Source organism: Cebus imitator, unplaced genomic scaffold, assembly GCF_001604975.1.
Source record: "Cebus imitator isolate Cc_AM_T3 unplaced genomic scaffold, Cebus_imitator-1.0 Scaffold79, whole genome shotgun sequence".
Taxonomy (NCBI): Eukaryota; Metazoa; Chordata; class Mammalia; order Primates; family Cebidae; genus Cebus; species Cebus imitator.
Genome location: NW_016107394.1, coordinates 4,689,169 through 4,713,599, shown reverse-complemented (window position 1 = coordinate 4,713,599; position 24,431 = coordinate 4,689,169). Strand labels below are relative to the sequence as shown.

At 39.0% G+C, this 24,431-nt stretch overlaps 1 protein-coding gene across 1 annotated transcript in view; it reads left to right on the top strand.

Moving 5' to 3' along the window:
- XRRA1 (X-ray radiation resistance associated 1) overlaps positions 1-24,431 on the top strand; it is a 108,346-nt gene that overhangs the window by 40,113 nt on the left and 43,802 nt on the right. The window contains exons 9-10 of the mRNA XM_017532993.2: positions 8,012-8,140; positions 8,824-9,041. Coding sequence (XP_017388482.1) covers positions 8,012-8,140; positions 8,824-9,041 — 347 coding nt within the window. The remainder of the gene's footprint in view (positions 1-8,011; positions 8,141-8,823; positions 9,042-24,431) is intronic.

Genomic DNA, 24,431 nt, shown 5'->3' with positions numbered 1-24,431 from the left:
TATCATGCTAAGTCATTTGTAAACCGAGCTGGAGGTTTTTCTTCCTATATTAGATGGCCATAGGACCTTAGTTAAGGGTTGATGGAGAGGTAGCAGTACAGCAGGAGTATGCACCATAGGAATCTGAGCCATATATTGCTGCAACTTTTCCAGACTTGCTGGAGCCTGATTTCAAATATTGCTTTCGCTTGATGGGGGAGTTCCATTGTACAGTTCATGATGAGTGGCTAAGGTTGCGTGATCACTTAGTATCCTGTGGTCAGGTATTTGGTCTCTACCAATGTGCAGTAGTAAGTGAGAAATTGTTTTTCAAATAAAAATCGTTATCTTCAGAATAGGACATTTTTTTGTTCAAAAATGAATCTGCTATAGGTACCTAGAAAAGGCTGTATTCATAGAATGATCATGTACTTTATCATCCAAACCAGGATATAAATGAGAGGGGAAAGGGACAGTATTAATAATTATTTGGGGATAACAGGTGAAAACTCAGGCTATCCTTGAAATCCAGGATTTATGGTACCCTGTCTGTACAGCACACCTATTTGCCATAGTCCTTTAGAAGCCATTTGGACCTGCTGAGTCATATGCCCAATGGAAGAGCAACTTGCATTATAGTTGGGACCTGTTGTAGAACCTTGCCTTGCTGTGGGCCTCACTCAAAACTAGCAGCCTTGTGAGATACTTAGTAAATGAGTTAGAACAGCACAAATGTTTTATGTGTCACTTCTAAAATCCAAAAAGGGGATGGGCACGCCTGTAATCTCAGCACTTTGGGAGGCTGAGACAGGTGGATCACTTGGGGTCAGGAGTTCGAGACCAGCCTGGCCAACATGGCAAAACCTCATCTCTACTAAAAATACAAAAATTAGTCAAGTGTGATAGTGAGTACCTGTAATCCAAACTACTCAGGAGACTGAGGCAGGAGAATCGCTTGAACCTGGGAGGCAGTGGTTGCAATAAGCCAAGATCCTACCACTGCACTGCAACCCCGGGCAACAGAGTGAGACTCCATCTCAAAAAATAAATAAATAAATATAAATAAATCCAAAAAGACCAATGAAGCTTTGTGATTTTTTTTTTTTTACAAGTAGTGCAAGGTACAGGATTATGTCTTTCACGTTAGAAGTATATCCCAACATGCTTCAGATATCTGGACAACAAAAAAAAATTAATCCATATCATAGTCCCCTGAATTTTGATGGTGGAGGGGGTTTATCTCCATCCTGTAGCACACATATCTTACTAAGGCATCTAGGATGTTTGCAACTTTTCCTGCTTGCCAGGTCTAATCAGCATGATATTCTGTAGGATATTTTCAAAATAATAAGATCCCAGAGTTGATATAGCCCCAAGAGAAGAGGACAAAACTGTACTGTTCTCCCTGTCAGGCCAAGGCAGACTACTTCTGGTAGTTCTTATCAATTGATAAAGAAAAAGAAACATTTGACAGGTCTTTAGCTGTATCCCCAGTGCCAGGGGCTGTGTAGATTTGTTCCAGTAAAAAGATTCCACATTTGGAATACCAGCTGAAAGTTGGAATCACCTCTTGATTAAGCTTACAGTAATCTACAATCATTCTTCAAAACTTTTTTTTCTGTACAAGCTAAATAAACAAAGGATATCTTCTACACAAGTTAAATAAACAAGAGATGTTAAACAGGGATGTCATAGGAATCATTATCTTTCCATCTTTTTAATCTTTAGTGATGGCAGTAATCTCTGCAATTACCTCAGGGATTCAGTGTTATTTTGGTTACAGGGGTTTCAATTGGACACTTCCTACCATAATGACGTTTACTTTGTTGCTCAGTAAACAAATGTGGGTATTCTGCCAGTTGTTTAGTATGTCTGTTTCAGTGACACATTCAGGAACTGAGGAGAAACCACAAGGTAGATTTATAACTCCACTGGGTCCATTGTGAAACAGACTTTGGCTAAATTTTCATTCTGCCATCTGATCTTTATGATCCCCCACTTTTGAGTGATGAACGACCATGCCTTTTATATCCCCAGAGATTGGCACCAGCTTGCAGACACTGTCTAGTAATCCTTACAAGGACTAATATAGCACTGTTTGGTAAAACTTCCTACAATGTTGGAAATGTTCTATATCTGTGTTGTTCATAGGGTAGCTACTAGGTATATTGAGCTCTTGGGCACTAAAAATGTAGCTCATGTGATATAGGAACTGAATGTTCAATTTTCTTTAAGCTTAATTAGTTTTAAGCTAAATGTAAATAGGAACTGAATGAAAGGCCATGGCTCTTCCTTTGGACAACTCAAATCATTTTTTTCTCACCAGATCAAGGGTGTTCTGGTTATCTACATAACTAATAATTTCAAATAGTCTTCATTCAATTATAGAAATTGAAATTATCTGAAGCTAGTCTTCAGTTTCTGCAAGGTCCATCCTATTTCAAGTGTATTTGTTCTCTAAGGGTTTAGTTTTTTAATGATCTAACTTAGAGCATGAGCAGTTCAGGCTTCTATTCTGTGGCATGCTTTGGATTACAATTTTTGGCTCCTGGCCCAGCAGGGTTGTCGGAATCTCTGCCCAACTTTTCAGCCTCTCTGCCACTTCTAGAGTTAGCAGTCTTAGGGAAAAAGTTGCATGAACTCCTTTGGATTTCCTTCTTTTTTCAAATCTTAGCCCCATAATTCATCACAGCTTATTTGTTCCCAGGAATCTTAAGGCAGATTGTTTTTAAATGTATATTTTGTCTGGGTTTTCTAGTTTTTTTAACTCAGGGAAGAGTTGGCCCACATTATTTAGTTGGCGATACTATAAACCTTGCTATTTATTTTGGCCAGGTACCTAGGGCACTCAGTATGGAATCAGCTTAAACTAAATTTCTGACTGGGTGTTTTCTGAACCACTCTGATGATACAGATTTGGGCTATAGTTTTGCAAGGGGACCAGTCTGCCCTTCTCCTCCTCTGTTCACTCCAAGACCATTTTCTCCTGGCCATGGGATAAGGAGAATGGGTTTCGTTTCGGTTAATTCCTCCTGAGGGTGAATCCCTTTCGGATCCCAACTTAGTATAAAGGGTCTCTGATTAAATGCCCCACCTTCAGTGTTCCCTGGGCTTTGGTTCTCTAGCCCCATGATACTGTCAAACCATAGTTCAGTTTCAACAGGACTAGTAAATGCCCTCAAGACTTGAATGGCTTCTTATGTTCAGTTTCTCCCTCTGGGTTTTTAGATTTGGCATACTGCTTCTTTACTGTCTTCACATCTCTTATACATATTAAAATGATGGATCCACCACCACAGGGAATGGTGGTGTATGCCTGTAGTGCCAGCTACTTGGGAGGCCAAGAGGGGAAAATCATTTTAAGCCAGGAGTTCAAGTCCAGCCTAGGCAACATAGCAAGACACCATCTCTACAAAAGAAAATAAATAAAATGATGAATATTTTTTATTTTTATATTTTTTTCATCATTCTAGTTGTTTTCAGTGGAAAGCCTAGTTAAAGAAAATAAGGCAAGTCTCCCCACCCTGCACTTCCATGTCCTCATATACGAGAGAGAAAATAAATGTATTCCTACTTGTATCAGAGTATCAATTGAAATCAGCATGCTCTGAAAGCTGTGGGTTGGCCAGGCATGGTCACTCACACTTGTAATCCCAGCACTTTGGAAGGCTGAGGCAGGAGGATTGCTTGAGCCCAGGAGTTCAAGGCCAACCTGGGCAATATAGTGAGACCTCGTCTCTACAAAAATAAAAATAAATATGTGGGTCTCCAGACAAATATCAGTGTCATTATTTTCTTCCCACTCATCTATCTAGATTCAATATGCTATGTGAGTTCCTCCTCTGCCAACCGCTTAAACGTTGGTGCTCCCCAGTCATTCACCCTCAACCTACTGTTTTTCTTAATTTTTTTACTCTTTGTTGGTGGTCTTTTCTCCTCACAAGTCTTCTGAGCTATAAGCCCATTTAGTCTACGTATCATATCCAATTCCTGACACACAGCCCCATGCCAATAAGTCCTCCTTCTTGTTCTCTCCTTCTTTCTTTTCCTGGCTTCATTGACTGGCACTTCTCCCCATCTAGTATTTAGTTGTCCAGGGTAGAAACCTGGGCATTAGCCCAAATTTTGCACTCCCTCATTCCACATATTCATTCAATCATCAGATGCTGTGAACTGTACTTTAAATTCTTCTCAAACCTGCTCATTCCTGTTATCCTCCTGTTTGGTCTCAGTCTGCAGTTTCTTGACTCCCAACTCATCCTCCTATCTGTCAGCCAGAGTGATCTTCCTGAAATGCACATGTGATTCTATCACTGCCCTGCTTAAAGTCTTTTAGCAGGTTCCCACTGTCCTAAAGATAAACTCCATTAACATCACTCACGAGGCTTTTCATGGCCTGACTCTACCTACGTCATCCTCCTTTCTCTTCACTTTTTCCATTCATCATATACCTCATCTATTCTGAACTATTTGTGTCTCCATTTCTCGCTATTTTCTCTGTCTGGGTGAGCTAGGGGAATCATATTTGACCCAGTCTATCTTTAGACTACTCTATTACTTGTTTTGAGCTGGAATCTGCTACTTTGGCTCTTGCATTAGGCCTACTCTCTTTCTGCTTCAAACCATACAAGTCGGCTTTGGCAGGCATGACTAGCACAAAGCAGAGGATAAATTGTTACCTCCTTTCTTTTAGTCACTGTATTCCAAACAACGCCACCTAAAAGAGCACTAGCTTTTTGGTAGCCACATCATAATCCTCTTTTACACACACACAGTCTGTTAAGCCATTTCTCCCTTATCCTGTGTGTGTACACAGTTGGTGTTCTGTATCTTAACACAGAGGCTGATCTGACGTTTGTCCTAATTTAAGTGCTTGCTAAGTTTCATCGTGTTTGTTGCAGCCCTTGGTTCAATCTTTTGAGTGATATTTTTAGCCTAATCCAAAGTCTTATAGTATAAAGTAAAAGAAATCCCCTTGTACCATATATATAGAGGATCTAGGCTCAGAGATGCTCAACACTAGTGGGAAGTCACACAGGAAGCAACGCAGCAGCAGCAGCAGCACTGGAGCCAGAGCTCAGCGATCCTGCCCCCCTTCCCATACATCTTCTAATATAATACACAAATTCCCATTGCTGAATCCAACCACTGCACATACCTTAGCTTCTAAAAACTTTCATTAAATCTCTCAGATTTTAAAAAGTTTTCATTCTGTTTGCCAAAAGAAGTGATCATAAAAATAGCACCACTCTGAACAGCTGGAAACCCCAGCTTCTCCACTACTGACGGACTGCCACTTCAAAGAACTCTTCATCCAAAACTGCCTCCAGAGGGGCTCAGTGGGAAAGCCTGCTGCTTTCCTCTGAAGCTAGGCATCTGTCTTCTCACCCATCTGATGGCTGCCCCTCTATTTTAAGACATCTATTTTAGAGACAAAAAAAAATGAAACTTTCCCATGCTATAATTAGGGTGGAACTTTAAAAAGGCAAAGTAGTGTAACTCGTCACAAGAGACAAGACAGAGCCAGCTTCTACATTACAGAGCTTAACAGGAAATTTTTAAAGGCTTATTTCTTAGCTGTTTCATATTTCACTGGAGTAAAATAAAGATTGGCCAATAGATTATAAATCAACAGAGCTGCTGTGCACTGTTCTGTAATAGCTCTCAGATATTAAAAATTCAGTGTACGAAAGTTGGTCCTTCCAGAAAGAGGAAAGGACACATCCGTGACCTTGAAATATCATGAACTATAAAGGCTTCCTGCCTTCTCTGTTACATGTCTCTGGTCTTTGGACTTCAGGCCTATTCTGCACACTGCTGCCAGGGCCCTGTCCTTTTTTTTTTTTTTTTTTTTTGAGATGGAGTCTTGCTCAGTCACCAAGCTGGAGTGCAGTGGTGTGATCTCGGCCCACTGCAACCTCCACCTCCCAGGTTCAAGCAGTTCTCCTGCCTCAGCCCCCCAAGTAGCTAGGACTACAGGCGTGCACCACCGCACCCAGCTAATTTTTGTATTTTTTAGTAGAGACGGGTTTCACCATGTTGGCCAGGATGGTCTCAGTCTCTTGACCTCATGATCCACCTGCCTCGGCCTCCCAAACTGCTGGGATTACAGGCGTGAGCCACCATACCTGGCCCTGACCTGTCCTTTTTTGCAGTCAGGACTGTCATTATCTGTAGAAGTCTCTCAGTGTTAGGATACAGGGGAAAAAAAGGCAGGGGAGAATTTACTGTAAGAACATTGGGGAATCTCACAGCCATGACTTAGGGTCATGCTGAACGTAGGCCCTGAGCATTGTGGAGCAGCCTGGAAGTTCTGTCACTCAGCTTTCACATCTCCTCCTCTCTGTGACTTGCCACATTTTTCTTTACAGGTGGGCTGCCTGTGTCTTTCTGGACCCCATGATGGGAAACATGGCTGCCAATAGCTTCTAATTATGTTACAGATCCAGCCACGGAGAGAGTTATTTTTTTCCATGTTCTCTCTCTTTCACACTGCTTAAGACCATGACAGTTCCCTTTCCATTCCTCATGGTTTTGCTTAAACATTGCATTTCCTGAATAGGTGCCTTCTCTACCTACTTCTTTTATAGTGTTTGTCTCACTGCATGCTGTGTGTCCACCTACTCCACAGACTATAAGCACCTAGAGGGGAGGGATATGTTCTTTTCTAGTATTCTCAGTACCTGGCCACATAAATGTATGTTAAAGAAATTCATGAGTGTGAATAAACAAATTAATTAGTAATACATTCATTTAGAATATATCCTCTCTAAATTCACCTGTGAAATATCCCTGACTTCAGGTATACATCACTGCCTACCTTTGCTAAGCTCTCTTTAGCCCAGGCATCAGCTCCTCCTTTCATTTCCCCACCCTTTAATCCACATGAGACTAGTAGATGTGAATGTGAGAGGTGACATTTGGCAGTGGAAAGGGCATGGGATTTGGAGTCAGACAGATCTAGGTTCTAGTTTGAATTGTCCCACTTTCTAGCTATGAGACTATAGGCAAGCTTCTCTGAGCTTCATTTTCTTAATCTGTAAAGGAGATAAATAATACCTGTCCTTTGATAACACATACAAAACATGTAGCACAATGCCAGAAATGCAGTAGGTGCTGAGGAAATGTTAGTTTCCCTTCCCCTTGTGTGTGTGTGTGTGTGTGTGTGTTTATGGCTTATATATGTGTATACTGTATGCATTTGTGCCTATGTGTATGTGTATTATTCGGGTGTGTGGGTGGCATACAGTGTGGAGGGAAGACTGAAAATGCTATTTGCATCATCTGCCTGTGTGGAAGAGAGTTACCTAAGTCTCATCTACCTGAAGGACACAAATGAGATCACATTAATGGCAGTACTTAAAATGTCACCACTTTCTGCCCACCCATGTAATTCGGGGCATCACCCCCTTAAATCTCACTCTTAGGTGTTTCTGGGAATCCTCAGAGTTTAAGTTTAAGAAGAAACTTCTCCACTCCTTACTCATGTGTTCATTTTATGAAGCCATTTGATAAGTGAACCTCACTGCAGCCAGGGATGGTGCCCTTAATCCACCCTACTTTACCCTACTAGTTGGCAAAGCTGTGGTCTATAACAAGGGCATTGTCTCCCGGTGCTCCCATGGTCACCAGTCTACTAGGTGACACAGCATAACAAAGAGTCTTCCTGAGCCAAAATTGTGCAGTGATCTACCTGCAGAATGCTCCCTCTAGTTTGGCCTCTTTCACCCTGGTATTTTCTATAAGCACTACCTATACAGTCTCCCGCCCTGGCCTAACCTGGTCTCAAGGATGTGTGTAACCTTTCTCCATAAAGAAGACGATATGGTATGTATAAATAGAGTTTGGGGAAGGAGAGGGTGGGGAGGGAATTATACTTTCTCTGCGTCCCTACAGGGACCTCTTTTGGGCACTAGAGCAGTTCCTGAGCTGGTTAGACCTCCTGGTTGATTCCTTGTCCTCTTCAGCATCCTGGGAATGGTGGAGTTTGTCACCCGATCTTGCTCATTACCCAAGATATTTGCACTCACAGGGAGGCATCTGTAACATCGCTCACAAGCAAGAGGTACATCCTGAGGTTCCCAGCACTGGAGACACTGATGCTGGATGACAACAGACTCTCCAACCCCAGTTGCTTTGCCAGCCTGGCTGGGCTCAGGAGGTAAACCTGTAAGCCTTTCTCTGCTGGGCCTCCTCTAAACCACAGGCTTTCTCATACTCAGTACCTCCTTGCATTTCTAGCTGTTCTGGAGCCAAATGGCTTGGGTTTAAATCCCAGCTCCACAATTTACCTCTACTGTGTGGCCATGGGCAAGTCATTTCTCCCCTCTGAGCTTTAGCTCCTCCATAAACATGGCCGTCAGTGAGGACATTTCTGATCGTGTGACTGAATTAGAAGCAGTGAAGAGAAAGGAAAACAGGAGATTTTACCCAAGATCGGATCCTGACCCTGACAGTGGAGACAGAAAATTTTTTTAAATAATGAGAATTAGAAAGAGAAATTTAACTCCTGAGTTCTAACTGAAGTAAAGAAAATACTGGCATTTACATCCCTGGAAAATTTACTTTGGATTCAACTACATTTTACTGAATACTACTTTGTGCCAGGCCATTTACATATTCCCTCATTTAATCTTCACAAGAACCTTGAAAGGTTATTAAATATTATCCCCATTTTAGTGACAGGGATATTGAAGCCCAGAGAGAGTAAGTCACTGGCTCAAGGTCACACAAGAGAAATAAGTACCCAAGCCTGATTCCATGTTTTTTCCCTGTAGTTGCTTGGTAAACAATCCTGAGGTATCATTATTGCTATGATTCTGTATTCACTTTCCTTAATTGAAGACTGAAAAAGTTAAGCCTGGACGAAAACAGGATTATCCGGATCCCATACCTACAGCAAGTTCAGCTCTACAATGAGTCGGGGGATTGGACTGGAGGCAGGGAAAGTCCCCAGAAGGAGCCCCAATTCATGCTGCAGTCCAAGCCATGGATGCTTGAGGACTCAGATGAGCAACTGGATTACACTGTACTGCCCATGAGAGAGGATGTTGACCAGACAGGTGAGTGACACCCCTTGTTCCCAAAATTCTAGCCCAATAGTGAAAACACACTTCTGAGAGTTTATTCTAAAAGTCTCACTTGGTCAGGATGAATATCACGAATTGAATTTGCTGATTCTTTGTCAAGGTTTTTTGCATCTATCTTTGGGAGATATGTTGGTGTATTGATTTCTTTTGTTACAGAATTCTTGTTAGGATTTATAATCAAGGTTATGCTTGCCTCATAAAATGTGTTTGGAAGTGTTCATTTTTTTTCTGTTTCCTAGAAAAGTTTATATACTATTATTATTTTGTCCTCAAATTTTGGAAGAATTCACCATGAGATCACATGAGCCTGAAGTTTTCTTTGTAGAATGAGGTTGAAAGTATGCAAATCTAAAAGCTTAGAGGAGGACCCCCTGACATCTGAAATTTAGACCTCTGAGGAAGAGGTGCTGCTTAGCTGCTGGTTTCTCTGTGCTGTGATGGGCTTCAGGTAGCTGAGACCCAGATCTCTGAGAAGAGGATACTGGCCAGCTGGTGCTGGTGCCTATGAAGAAGTCAAAATGAAGCTAGTTTATAAAAATTGGAAAAACTGCAAACTGGATTCAGCTACTGCTGGGGAAAGACTTGCTAGACTAAAGCAAGAAAACAAAACAAACCAGAAACCGTATTATTCTAGTGACATTCACAGGAATCACAAGCAGTCAGGAAACCCATGGGAAGCAGGTAGGAAGGAATAAGCTCCTTTTTTTCTTCTAGCTTTGTAGTCTCTCTTTAGCACCACCCATATTGTCAGAGTCTAACAGGAAACCAGCAGCCAAAGCAGAAATATGGTTTTGAGAGCCTGAGCTCCAGCATTCCAAAGCAGAATAAATAAAGATGGATTTCGAAGTAAAAAAATATATATTAATAACTGGCCAGGCACAGTGCCAATTATTTTTGGAGGCCAAGGCTGGAGGATTGTTTGAGGCCAGGAGTTTGGGGCTGCAGTGAGCTGTGATCACGCTACTGCCCTCTGGCCTAGGCAACAGAGTGAGACCCTATATCTATAAAAAATGTAAAAATTAGCTGGGTGTGATGGCATGTGCCTGTAGCCTGTGGTACCAGCTACTTAGAGGCTGAGGCAGGAGGATCCCTTGAGCCTGCAGTGAGCTATGAACGTGCCACTGCCCTCCAATCTGGGCAACAGAGTGAGACTCTGCCTCTAAAAATAATAATAACAACTTCATAAAGGGCACAATTATGTTTTTCAGATTCTCCCTAAAAATACTTTTCTGTCTACTTGGTTTGTTAACTTTGGAAATAGGTGTATTAAAGTCTATCCCCACTATTGTGGATTTGTCAGTATCTCCTTGCACTTCTGGCATTTTTTTTTTTCTGTGAAATTGGTTTGGTTCTCGGTTACTAGGTTTGTGACCTTTATCTTGGTAGATTTTGTCTTTTAATCATTGTAAAATATTCCAGATAGATAAATTTGGTTTTGACTTGGGCCTCTATTTTGTATGATATGAATATTTATTTTAGGATATCTCAAAAACAATATAGCATTGCATAGTTGTCCTAATATGAGGTTTTTTTAATAGAAGAATTTAACTCACATGGTGATTATTGATATATTTTACCTTATTTCTACCATTAGTGTGTTTTCTATTTACCTATGCTTTTTATTTTTCTTTTTGTGAGCACTAAGTTTTCTTTCAATTGCAAATTTTTCACCAATTGTTTAAAGCAATAAATCTCATGTCTATATATCTAATGATTACCCTAAAAGTTTTATTTTTGGAGACAGCATCCTACCCTATCACCCCAGGCCAAAGTACAGTGGCACCATCGTGCTCAAACTGCATGGTTGAACTCAGGCTCAAGCGATCCTCCTGCCTCAGCCTCCCAAGTAGCTGGGACCACTGCACCTGGCTACACCTTACAACTTCTAATTCACATTTAAAAACTCACTTTTGTCTATCAATACCTAGAATTAACCATATTAAGAAAATCTTAATATGCATCTATCTACTCTACCCTACTCCCATCACTTCTTATAATGTAATAAACCCTAATAATAATTTAGATTGGTTTTAATTTTTAAAATTATGTATCAATAATTCTTTAGACAGAAAGATTGAACCTCATACTTAAGTTCTTTATCATGCGTACATATGTATAACTTAGGAGCAGAGACTCCTGTTTATAATACAACTCAGCTCCTAATATGGTATAATTTTTAGTCTCTTCAAAGTTCTTCTTGCCCTCTTATTTTTTCTCTTTCATCCTTAATTCCTACTCCCATTTCCTATTTTCATATAAATGTCTACTCTTATCCTGGATATATTTTCCTGGATATATGTATTTATCTTTGTAAAATATATATTATTTTGTGTGTAATGTGTTTGTAATTTACACAATGGTAATATGTTCTTGAGCTCTTTCTCTTACTCAGTTTTTTTCAGTCAACATTATTTTTAAGACCTTTCCTTCTTGCTGTATGTCCATCTAGTTATTGGCTTTTAACTAATGCGTAGTATTCTACAATATATGCTCTAAACACATTTCACATATCTCTTCCCTTATTGATGAACACTTAGGTTGCTTATAACTCTCTTACTACAAATAGTGCTACAATTAACAACCTTGTGAACATCTTCTGCATATGCCACTGTGCCAGGGTTTTCTTGGAATATTTACCCAAGAGTGGGATTGATGGATGACAGAGCATATGTATATGTAGTTTTAAAAACTGCCACCTGATTGTTCTTCAAAATGGTTGCTTCAGTGTACACTCACATGAGTATTACATAAGGTTTCTTGTCTTCCTACATCCTTATCAATACTTGGTGTTATCTTACTTTATAATTTTTTTAAGTTTTATCCTGGTAGGTATAAAGTGATATTTACCTTTAAAAACTTTTTGATTTATAATTTTTGTGGGTACATAGTAGGCATATATATTTATGGGGCACATGAGATATTTTGGTACAGGCATGTAATATACACTTTTAGTTATTATTGACTATAGTCCCCCTGTTGTGCTACCAACTACTAGGTCTTCATTCATTCTTTCTATTTTTTTGTACCAATTACCCATCCCCACCTCTCCCCCAGGCCCTCACTATCCTTCCCAGCCTCTGGTAACCATCTTTCTACTCTCTGTGTTCATGAGTTCAATTGTTTTGATTTTTAGATCCCACAAATTAGTGAGAACATGCAATTTTTGTTCTTCTGTGCCTAGCTTATTTCACTTAACCTAAGGACCTCCAGTTCCATCCGTGTTCTTGCAAATGATAGAATCTCATTCTTTTTATTGGCTGAATAGTATTCTGTTGTATACATGTACCACATTTTCTTCATTCATGTGTTGATAGATATGTAGGTTGCTTCCATATCTTGGCTATTGTGAACACTGCTGCAACAAACTTAAGAGTGCAGATATCTCTCTGATATACCGATATCCTTTCTTTTGGGTATATACCCAGCAGTGGGATTGCTAGATCATATGGTAGCTCTATTTTTAGTTTTTGAGGAATCTCCAAACTGTTCTTCATAGTGGCTGTACTAATTAACATTCCCAGCAACCAAGGGTTCCCTTTTCTCCACATCCTCACCAGAATTTGTTATTGCCTGACTTTTGGATAACAGCCATTTTAACTAGGGTAAGATGGTATCTCATTGTAGTTTTGATTTACATTTCTCTGATGATCAGTGATGTTAAGCACCTTTTGATATGCTTGTTTTCCATTTGAATGACTTCTTCTGAAAAATGCTTATTCAGATCTTTCACCCATTTTTTAGTCAGATTATTAGATTTTTCCCTGTGGAGTTGTTTGAGCTCCTTATATATTCTGATTATTAATCCCTTGTCAGATGGGTAGTTTGCAAAATATTTTCTCCCACTGTGTGGGTTGTCTTTTGTTTATTGTTTCCTTTGTTGTAGAGAAGCATTTTAACTTGATGTGATCCCATTTGTCTATTTTTGCTTTGGTTGCCTCTGCTTGTGGGATAGTACTACTCAAGAAAATTTTGCCCAGACCAGTATCCTGGAGAGTTTCCTCAATGTTTTCTTGCAGGTGTTTCATAGTTTGAGGTCTTATATTTAAGTCTTTAATCTACTTAGATTTGATTTTTCTATAAGGCAAGAGATGGAGTCAAGTTTAATTCTTCTGCATATGGATATCCCATTATCCCAGAACCATTTATTGAAGAGACTGTTTTTTCCCCAATGTATGTTCTTGTCACCTTTGTTGAAAATGAGTTCACTGTAGGTGTGTGGATTTATTTCTAGGTTCTCTATTATGTTCCATTGGTCTATATGTCCATTTTTATGCCAGTACCATGCTGTTTTGGTTACTATAGTTTTATAGTATAATTTGAAGTCAGGTAATGTGATTCCTCCAATTTTGTTCTTTTTGCTCAGAATAGCTTTGCTATTCTGGGTCTTTTGTAGTTCCATATAAATTTTAAGATAGTTTTTTCTATTTCTGTAAAGAATGTCGTTGGTATTTTGACAGCGATTGCATTGAATCTCTACGTTGCTTTCAGTACTATGGATATTTTTAAAATATTGATTCTTCCAGTCCATGAACATGGAATATCTTTCCATTTTTATGTGTCCTCTTCAATTTCTTTCATTGGTGTTTTATAGTTTTTATCATAGAGATCTTTCACTTCTTTGGTTAAGATAATCCCTAGGTATTTAATTTTACTGGTGGCTATTGTAAATGGGATTCCTTTTTCATTTCTTTTTCAGATTGTTCACTGTTGGCTTATAGAAATGCTACCAATTTTGTATATTGACTTTGAATCGTGCAACTTTACTGAATTTGATTATCAGTTCTAATTGTTTTTTTGGTGGAATCTTTAGATTTTTCCAATATAAGATCATCTCATCTGTAAACAAGGACAATTCAACTTCTCTTCCAGTTTGGATCCCCTTTATTTCTTTCTCTTGTCTGATTGCTCTAGCTGAGACTTCCAGTAATCAGTTGAATAAAGGTGGTAAAACTGGGCATCCTTGTCATGTTCCAGATCTAAGAGGAAAGACTTTTAGTTTTTCCCCATTTAGTACAATACTAGCTATGTGTCTGTCATATATAGCTTTTAATATATTGAGGTGTGGTTCTTCTAAACCTAGTTTTTTGAGGGATGTTGAACTATATTAAATCAATTTTTCAAATTTTCAGCATCAATTGAAATGATCATATGGTTTTAGTCCTTCATTCTGATGATGTGCTGTATCACATTAATTGATTTGTGTGTGCTGGAACATCCTTGCATCCCTGGGATAAATCCCACTTGGTCAGGATGAATGATCTTTTTGATGTACTGTTGAATTTGTTTTGCTAGTATTTTGTTGAGGATTTTTGCATCAGTATTCATCAGATATATTGGCCTGAAGTATTATTTTTTTTAAATATGTCTTTGTCTGGTTTTGGTATCAGGGTAATTCTGGCCTCATAGAATGAATTTGGAAGTATTCCCTCTTCCTTTATTTTTACAGTTTGAATAGGATTAGTATTAGTTCTTTAAATGTTTGATAGAATTCAGGAGTGAAGCCATGACATCTCAGGCTTTTCTTTACTGGGAGGCTTTTTATTATGGCTTCAATCTTGTTATTTGTTATTGGTCTGTTTAGGTTTTGAATTTCCTCATGGTTCAATCTTGGTAGGTTGTATATTCTTAGAATTTATTATTTCTTCTAGATTTTCCAATTTATTGGCATATAGTTGCTCATAGTAGCCACTAATATCCTTTGAATTTCTATAGTGACAGTTGTAATATCTTTTCATCTCTGATTGTATTTATTTGGGTCTTCTCTCTTTTTTTCTTAGTCTAGCTAAAGGTTTGTGAATTGTATTTATCTTTTCAAAATTCCACCTTTTTGTTTCATTGATCTTGTGTAATGTTCGCTTCATTTCAAATTCATTTATTTGTGCTCAGTTTCTTTTCTTCTACTACTTTTGGGTTTGGTTTGCTCTTGCTTTTCTAGTTCTTTAATACACATCATTAGGTTATTCATTTTAAGTTTTTCTACCTTTTTTTTTTTTTTTTTGAGATGGAATCTTGTTCTGTAGCCCAGGCTGGAGTGCAGTGGTGCGATCTCAGCTTACTACAACTTCCACCTCCCAGGTCCCAGTTTAAGCAATTCTCCTGCCTCAGCCTCCCAAGTAGCTGGGATTACAGGCATGGGCTACCATGCCCAGCTAATTTTTGTATTTTTAGTAGAGACAGGGTTTCACCATGTTGGCCAGGCTGGTCTTGAACTCCTGACCTTGTGATCTGCCCGCCTCGGCCTCCCAAAGTGTTGGGATCACAGGCTTGAGCCACCTCACCCAGCTGTTTTTTTACTTTTTTGATGTAGGCACTTGTAGCTATGAATTTCCCTATCAGTACTGTTTTTGGTATATCCTATAGATTTTGGAATGTTGTGTTCCATTAGCATTTGTTTCAAGAAATTTTTTAAATTTCTATCTTAATTTTTCTTCATTGACCCACTGGTCATCTAGTAGCATATTGTTTAATTTCTATGTGTTTATATAGTTTCCAAAATTTGTCTTGTCATTGATTTCTAGTTTTATTCCATGGTCAGATTAGATATTTGATATTATTTCAGGATTTAAAAAAATGTTTTAAGACTTCTTTTGTGACCTAACATATGGTCTATACTTGAGAATGATTTGTGTGCTAAGGATAAAAATGTGTATTCTGAAGCCACTGGAGGAAATGTTCTGTAAATATCTCTTAAGTCCATTTTTTTCTATGGTGCAGATTAAGTCCAATGTTTCTTTATTGATTTTCTGTCTGGGAGATCTGTCCAATGCTGAAAGTGGGGTGTTGAAGTCTCCAGCTATTTCTGTACTGGATTTTAACTCTATCTCCAATAATACTTACTTTTTATATCTAGGTGCTCCAGTGTTGGGTGAATATATATTTGTAATAATTATATCTTCTTGCTGAATTGACCCCTTTATCATTATAAATGATCTTCTTTGTCTCTTCTTATAATTTTTGTCTTGAAATCTATTTTGTGTGATATAAGTATAGCTATTCCTGTTCTTTTTTGGTTACTGTTTGCATGGAATATCTTTTTCCATCCCTTTATTTTCAGTCTATGTGTATGTTTTTAAATGAAGTGTGTTTCTTCTAGGCAGCAAATTATTGGGTCTTGTTTTTTCATCTATTTAGCTACTTTGTCTTTACTGGAGAGTTTAGTTTATTTACATTTAGTGTTATTATTAAGCCGGGACTTACTCCTGCCATTTTCTTGTATTTTCTTCTTATTTTGTGGTCTTCTATTTCTTCTTTCCTTCCTGTCTTCCTTTTACTGAAGGTGGTTTTCTCTGGTAATATGTTTTAATTTCTTGTTTTTCATTTTTTGTGTATCCATTGTATATTTTTGATTTGAGGTTGCCATAAGGCTTGCAGATACTATCTTATAACTCGTTATTTTAAACTGATTGCAACTTAACACTGATTGCACAAACATGCAAAAAGAAAACTAACAAAAACTCAACACTTTAACTTGGTCCCCTACTTACTTTTTGTTGTTTCTATTTATGTCTTCTTTTACTGTTTACGTCTTGAAGAGTTGTTGTAATTATTGTTTTTGATTGGTTCATCATTTAGTCTACTTAAGTCAAGCAAAGTTTACACATGACCACTACAGAGTTACACTATTTTGTGTTTTTCTGTATGTTTACCATCACTAGTGAGTTTTGTACCTTCAGATGATTTCTGCTTGCTCATTAACATCCCTTCTTTGAGCCTGAAGAACTTCCTTTTGCATTTCTTGTAGGACAGATCCTGTGTTAATGAAATCCTCAGCTTTTGTTTGTCTGGAAAGCTTTTTATTTTTTCTTCATGCTTAAAGAATATTTCTGCTGGATCTACTATTCTGGGGTAAAAGGATTTTTTTGTTTTTGTTTTTTCTTTTAGCAGTTTAAATACATCATGCCACTGTATCCTAGCCTGTAAACTTTCCACTGAAAAGTCCCCTGCCAGATATATTGGTGCTCCATTGTATGTTATTTCTTATCTCTTGCTGCTTTTGGGATCCTTGACCCTTGGAAATTTGATTATTAAATGTCTTGAAGTAGTCTTCTTAGGGTTAAATCTACTTGGTGTTCTGTAATCTTCTTATACTTGAATGTTGGTATCTTTGTCTAGGTTTGAGAAGTTCTCTGCTATTATCCCTTTGAATAAACTTTCATCCCTATCTCATGTTCCACCTCCTCTTTAAGGCCATTAACTCTGTGCTTTTAAGGCTATTTTCTGGATCTGGTAGGCATACTTCACTGTTTTTTATTCTTTTTTCTTTTGTCTCCTCTGAGTATTTTCCAGCTCACTAATTCTTTCTTCTGCTTAATCCTTTCTGCTATCAAGAGACTCTGATGCATTCTTTAGCATATCAATTACATTTTTCAGCTCTAGAATTTCTGCTTGATTCTTTTTAATTATTTCAATCTCTTTGTTAAATTTATCTGATGGAATTCTGAATTCTTTCTCTGTGTTATCTTGAATTTCTTTGAGTTTCTTCAAAATAGCTATTTTGAATTCCCTGTCTCCAGGGCATACATCTATGTTTCTCCAGGATTGGTCCCTGGTGCCTATTTAGTTCATTTGGTGAGGTCATGTTTTCCTGGATTATGTTGATGCTCTAAGTGTCTTCAGTGATTTATTATAGTCATCACAGTCTGGGCTTATTTGTGCTTGTCCTTCTTGGGAAGGCTTTCCAGGTATTTGAAGGGACTTGGGCCCAAAGCCCAATAATGCTGTAATTTTTGCCGACTTGTAAATGCATCACCTTGGTTGTATTAGGTAAGATGTGGAAGAATTCTCTGGATTACCAAGTGGACACTCTTGTTCTTTTCCCATACTTTCTCCCAAACTTATGGAATCTCTCTCTGTTCTGAGCCACTTGAAACTGAAGTTGTGGTGATGCAAGCACTCCTGTGGGCCCCACCACTGGTGCTGTGCTGGGTCAGACCTGAAGCCAACACAGTACTGGGCCTTGCCCAGTGCCCTTCCCTTCAGGGTGGCAAGTTTCTCCAGGCACTGGGTGTGTCCAGAGATGCTGTCTGGGAGCCAGGGAGTAGAGTCAAGGACCTTAGCAATTTACACAATATTCTATTCTACTGCAGCTAATCTGGCACTCAAACCATAGTACAAAGTCCTTAACACTCCTCCCTCCTCTTCCACTGGCAGAGGAGGCTTTCTGTGGCTACCACCACCACCACCAGTTCATGGGAGATTCTGCCAGGACACTGACAATATTTGCTTAAAGTCCAAGGGATCTTTCCTCAGCTTGTGGTAAATGCTACCTTTCAGAGCAATGGACTCCTCTCTGACCCAGAGTGGGTCCAGAATCGCTGTCCTTTCAGAGCAATGGACTCCTCTCTGACCCAGAGTGGGCCCAGAATCACTGTCCAGGAGCCTAGACCTGGACTCGGAGACCTTGAGAGTCTGCTTGTTGCTTTACCTTACTGTGGCCGAGCCAGTGCCAGTGGTATAAGACAAAGTCTCTTTTACTTTTCCCTCTTCTTTTCTCAAACTTCTGTTTGAATCTTTCACCATAACCACTACAGCAGGAAATGTGCTGCATCACCCCTGAAGCCAGGACATCTCAGACCTTAAGGCCCATAGTGTACTCCCTCAGTATTGCTGCTGGTTATTCAGGGCCAAAGGGCCCTTTAGTTAACAGGGGATGAATCCTTCCAGGACTAGGTCTTTCCCTTCAAAACAGCAGGGTGTGCTGGTTTTCCGTTTTGGCCAAGTGTGTGTTTAGAAATGTCAGGGAGCTAGGGTTATCAAGGGTCCAAGGGCTCTTTCATCCAGTGGTGATGAATCCTGCCAGGACTGAGTCCTTCCCTTGAAAGCAGTGGGTTCCCTTTTGGCCCAGGGTGTGTTTAGAAATGTCATCTGAGAACTGGGGCCTGGAATGGAGACCTCATGGGTCTGCCCAGTGCCCTATCCTCCTGTGCCTGAGCTGGTATCTAAGATACAAGACAAAATCCTCTTTGCTCTTCGCTCTCCTCTCCTTAAGTAGAAGGAAGGAGACACTTTTATTGCTGTAAATTACACTGCCTGGGGTTAAGGGAGAGGTGGCACAAGCACTGCCTTAGCTGTACTAGCTGGTGTCTCTGTAGGTCATGTGCCACCCTAGTTCACTGACTCTAAGCCCAGCCTAATACTAGGAGTTGCCTAAGAATTGCAGCTCTTGTGTTCTAGACTGCCTTTCAAGTTTATCTAGTTCAGAGCACTTCAGCCAATGGTGGCAAGGCTGGCCAAGAAACTTAAGTTCCAATAGCTGGAATGGGTGATGTCCCTCTGGTTAGGGGCTGGTCCAAATTCTGTCTCTGTGTGCCAGCACTAACAGCCCAGCATAGCCTTATTCTCTGCTGTGACAGGGAAGCACAGAGTTCAATGTAAGGTCCCTCGGTTGCTGTGCCTTCTCTCCCCCAAATGCACAGATTCTCTGCACTGCATGGGTACTGCCGGGGGATGAAGGAGGGGTGGCATTGGTGACTTAAGACTGTCTGTCCCACCCTCCTCAATACCCCTTTCAGAGATATGAAGTTAAAACCAGTTACTGCGATTGCTCACCTGACTTTTAGTTCTTGTGATAGTGCTCTTCTGTGTATAGAGAACGGTTAAAAATTTGGTGTTTAGGGGAGGCAGGGACAAATGGTATAGGCTTCTATTCTGTCATCTTGCTCCGCCCTTCTTGGTTACTGTTATTTGTTTTAATGTGCACTTTTCTATCCGCTGTCAATGTTAAGCATTCTCCATTTACTTAGCTATTTGTTTTTCTACTTCTATGAATTGGTATTTCATATCCCTGGACAGTTTTAATACCTTCTTTTATTATTACCTGTGTTAACTTTATGTATAGTAGTATAGATGACATTTTTAAGAGAAATTCTTAATTTTTTAAACTTTTATTTTATTTCGGGTTTAAGGGTTGATATGGTTTGGCTGTGCCCGGACTCAGCTCTCATCTTCAATTGTAATCCCCATAATTCCGACATGTTGTGGAAGGGACCTACTGAGAAGTGATTGGATCATGGGGGCAGCTCTCCCCACGTTGTTCTCATGATAGTGAGTTCTCACTAGATCTGATGGTTTTATAAGTGCTTGGCAAGTTTCTTCTTCATTCATTCCCTCACCTGCCACCTTGTGAAGAAGCTGCCTGCCTCCCCCTTGCCTTCTGCCATGATAGTAAGTTTCCTGAGGCCTTCTCACCCATACAGAACTGTGAGTCAATTAAACCTCTTTTCTTTATAAATTACTTAGTCTCAAGCAGTTCTTATAGCAATGAGAGAATGGACTAATATGGGGAACATGTGCACATTCATTATATAGGTAAATTGCATGTCATGGGGGTTTGATGTACAGATTGTGTCATCACCCAGGTTGTAAGAATAGTGCTGCACAGGTAGTTTTTCAGTCCACACTCTTTACCCACCCTCTGCCCTCAAGTAGATGCTGGTGCCTGTTTTTCTTTTCTTTGTGTTCATATGTACTTGATGTTTAGCTCCCATTTATAAGTGAGAACATTCAGTACTTGGTTTTCTATTCCTCTGCTGGTTTCCTTGGGATAATGGTCTCCAGCTCCATCTATGTTGCTGCAAAGGACATGATTTCATTTTTTTTATGGCTACATAGCATTCCATGGTATATATGTACCACACCAAAATATGTACATTTTCTTCATCCAGTCTACCATTGATTGGCATTTAAGTTGATTCCATGTCTTTGCTATTGTGTATAGCGCTGCAGTGAACATACATGTATATATATCTTTGTAGTAGAATGATTTATATTCAATAATGGTATTGCTGTATTAGAATATATGTAGTAGAATGATTTATACACAATAATGGTATTGCTGGATTGAATAATTCTGTTTTTTAATTCTTTCAGAAGTTGCAAAACTGCTTTCAACAATGGCTGAACTAATTTATATTTCTACCAGGAAGGTATAAGCCTTCCCTTTTCTCCATACTTTGCCAGCATCTGTTTTTTGGTTTTTTGGGTTGTTTTTTTTTTTTTTTTTTTTATAATAGTCATTCTGACTGGCATACATGATATTAATATCTCATTATGGTTTTGGTTTGCTTTTCTCTAATGATTAGCGATGTCGAGCATTTTTTCATATGTTGTTGGCAGCATGTATGGTCTTCTTTTGAAAAGTGTCTGTTCATGTCCTTTGCCTACTTTTTAATGGGGTTGTTTTTTGCTTATAAATTTAAGTATCTTATAGATTCTGGATAGTAGACCTTTCTCAGATGCATAGTTTGAAAATACTTTCTCCCATTCTATATCTATTTACTCTGTTGATAGTTTCTTTTGCTCTGCAGAAGCCCTTTAGTTTAATTGTGTCTCATTTGTCAATTATTGTTTCTGTCACAGTTGCTTTTGGCATCTTTGTCATGGACTCTTTGCCAAGTTCCGTGTTCAGAAGTTTATTTCCTAGGCTATCTGCCAGGGTTTTTATAATTTTAGGTTTTACATTTAAGTCTTTAATGCATCTCGAGTTTGTTTTTGTAGATGGTGTAAGGAAGGGGTTCAGTTTCAATCTTCTGCATATGGCTGGCCAGTTATCTCGGCATCATTGATTGAATAGGGAGTCTTTTCCCTATTATTTTCATCAACTTTGTCAAAGATTAGATGGTTGTAGGTGTGTGGCATTATTTCTGGCTTCTCTAGCCTGTTCCATTGGTCTATGTGTCTGTTTTTGTTCCAGTACTCTGCTGTTTTGGTTACTGTAGTCTTGTAGTATAAAGTTGGGTAGCATGATGCCTCCAACTCTGTTCCTTTTGCTTAGGACTGCCTTGGCTATTTAGGCTTTTTTTAAGGTTCTATATGAATTTTAAAAGTTTTTTTTTTTTAATTTGGTAAAGAATGGCATTGGTAGTTTGATAGGAACAGCATTGAATCTATAAATTGCTTTGGGCAGTATGGCCATTTTAACAGTATTGATTCCTCCTGTCATGAGCATGGAATGTTTTTCCATTTGTTTGTGTCATTCCTGCTTTTTTTTTTTTTTTTTTTTTTTTTTTTTTTTTTTTTTTTTTTTTTTTTTTTTTTTTTTTTTTTTTTTTTTTTTTTTTTTTTTTTTTTGGCAATGTTTTATAGCTCCTGCTGTAGAGATCTTTCATCTTCCTAGTAGCTGTATTTCTAGGTATGTTATTCTTTTTGTGGCTATTGTGGACAGGATTGTGTTTTTGATTTGGCTTTGAGCTTGGACGTTGTTGGTGTATAAAAATGCTATTGATTTTTGTACATTGATTTTGTATCCTGAAACTGCTGAAGTTGTTTATCAGATCTAGGAGCTTTTGGGCAGAGATCATGGGGTTTTCTAGGTATAGAATCACATTGTCTGCAAACAGAGATAGTCTGACTTCCTTTCTTATTTGGATGCCTCTCATTTCTTTCTCTTGCCTGAGCTCTGGCTAGGACTTGCAGTGCTATGTTGAATAGGAGTGGTGAGAGTGGAGATTCTGTCTTGTGTCAGTTCTCAAGGGGAATGCTTCCAGCTTTTGCCCATTCAGTATGATGTTGGCTATGGGTTTCTCATAGATGGCTCTCATTATTTTGAGGTATATTCCTTTAATGCCTAGTTTGTTGAGAGTTTTTAACATGAATAATGTTAAATTTTATCAAAAGCTTTTTCTGCTTCTATTAGGATGATCATGTGGTTTTTGTTTTTAGTTTTGTTTATGTAATAAATCACATTTATCGATTTGCATATGTTAAATCAACCTTGTATCTCAGGAATAAAGCCCACTTGATCATCATGGATAAGCTTTTTGATGTGCTGCTGGATTTGATTTGCCAATATCTTGCTGAGGATTTTTGCATCTATGTTCATCAAGGATATTGGCCTGCAGTTTTCTTTTTTTGTTGTATCTCTGGAGAGTTTTGGTATCAGGATGATGCTGGCCTCAAAGAATGAGTTAGGAAGGCGTCCTTCCTCATCAATTTTTGGAATAGTTTCAGTAGGAATGGTACCAGTTCTTCTTTATCCACTTGGTAGAATTTGGCTATGACTCTTACCCTGGGCTTTTTTGGTTAGCAAGCTTTTTGTTACTGATTCAGTTTCAGAACTTGTTATTGGTCTCTTCAGGGATTCAATTTCTTGCTGGTTCAATCTTAGATGGCTGTGTGCATCCACAAATTTATTCATTTAATCTAGGTTTTGTAACTCATATGCATAAAGGTGTTCCTAGTACTCTCTGATGTTTTTATAGTTCTGTGGGGTCAGTGGTAATGTTCCCTTTGTCATATCTGATTGTTTTTATTTGTATCTTCTCTCTTTTTATTAGTCTAGCTAGAAGTCTCTATCTTATTAACTTTTTCAAAAAACCAACTCCTGTATTTGTTGATCTTTTTTATTTTCTTTAAGACAGGGTCTCACTCTGCCAAGTGCAGTGGCACGATCTCAGCTCACAGCAGCCTCAACCTCCCAGACTCAAGCAGTCCTCCCACCTCAGCCTCCCAAGTAGCTGGAACTATAGGTGCACATCATCACACTCAGCTAACTTTTTTATTTTTTGTAGAGACAAGGTCTCATTAAGTTGCCCAGGCTGGTCTCAAACTCCTGAGCTCAAGAAATCATCCCACCTCAGCCCCCCAAAGTGCTGGGATTATAGGCATTAGCCACCATGTCCAGGCTGTGGATCTTTTGTATGGTTTTTTGCATCTAAATTTCCTTCAGTTCAGCAGGGATTTTGGTTATTTCTTACCTTTTTCTAGCTTTAGGGTTGGTTCGCTCTTGTTTCTCTAGTTGTGATATTAGGTTGTTAATTTGAGATTTTTTTTTTTTTCAAGATGGAATTTTGCTATTGTTGCCCAGGCTGGAGTGCAATGGTGCAATCTCAGTTTACCGCAACCTCCTCCTCCCAGGTTCAAGCCATTCTCCAACCTCAGCCTCTTGAGTAGCTGGGATTACAGGCATGCACCACCATCCCTGGCTAATTTTGTATTTTTAGTAGAGAAGGGGTTTCTCCATGTTGGTCAGCCTGGTCTTGAACTCCCAACCTCAAGTGATCCACCCACCTCAGCCTCCCAAAGTGCTGGGATTATAGGTGTGAGCCACCACACCCGGCTAACTTGAGATCTTACTAACTTTTTGATGTGGGCGTTTAGTGCTATAAATCCCTCTTAACACTTCCTTAGCTGTGGCCCAGAGATTCTGGTATTGAAGAAACCTTGTTTTCCAGGGTGATACCTGAGGTTCATTGTCTCATGGTTGAGGAAATCAGTCATATGGACACACAAAGAGTGAGGTTAAAAGTGAAAGTTTAGGACTTTTGATCCAAGATGGCCGTTTAGGAACAGCTCAGGATTGCAGCTCCCAGTGAAAGCGCAGAGGGTGAGTAGACGCCGCGTTTTTATTGCCCACAGACTAGGAAA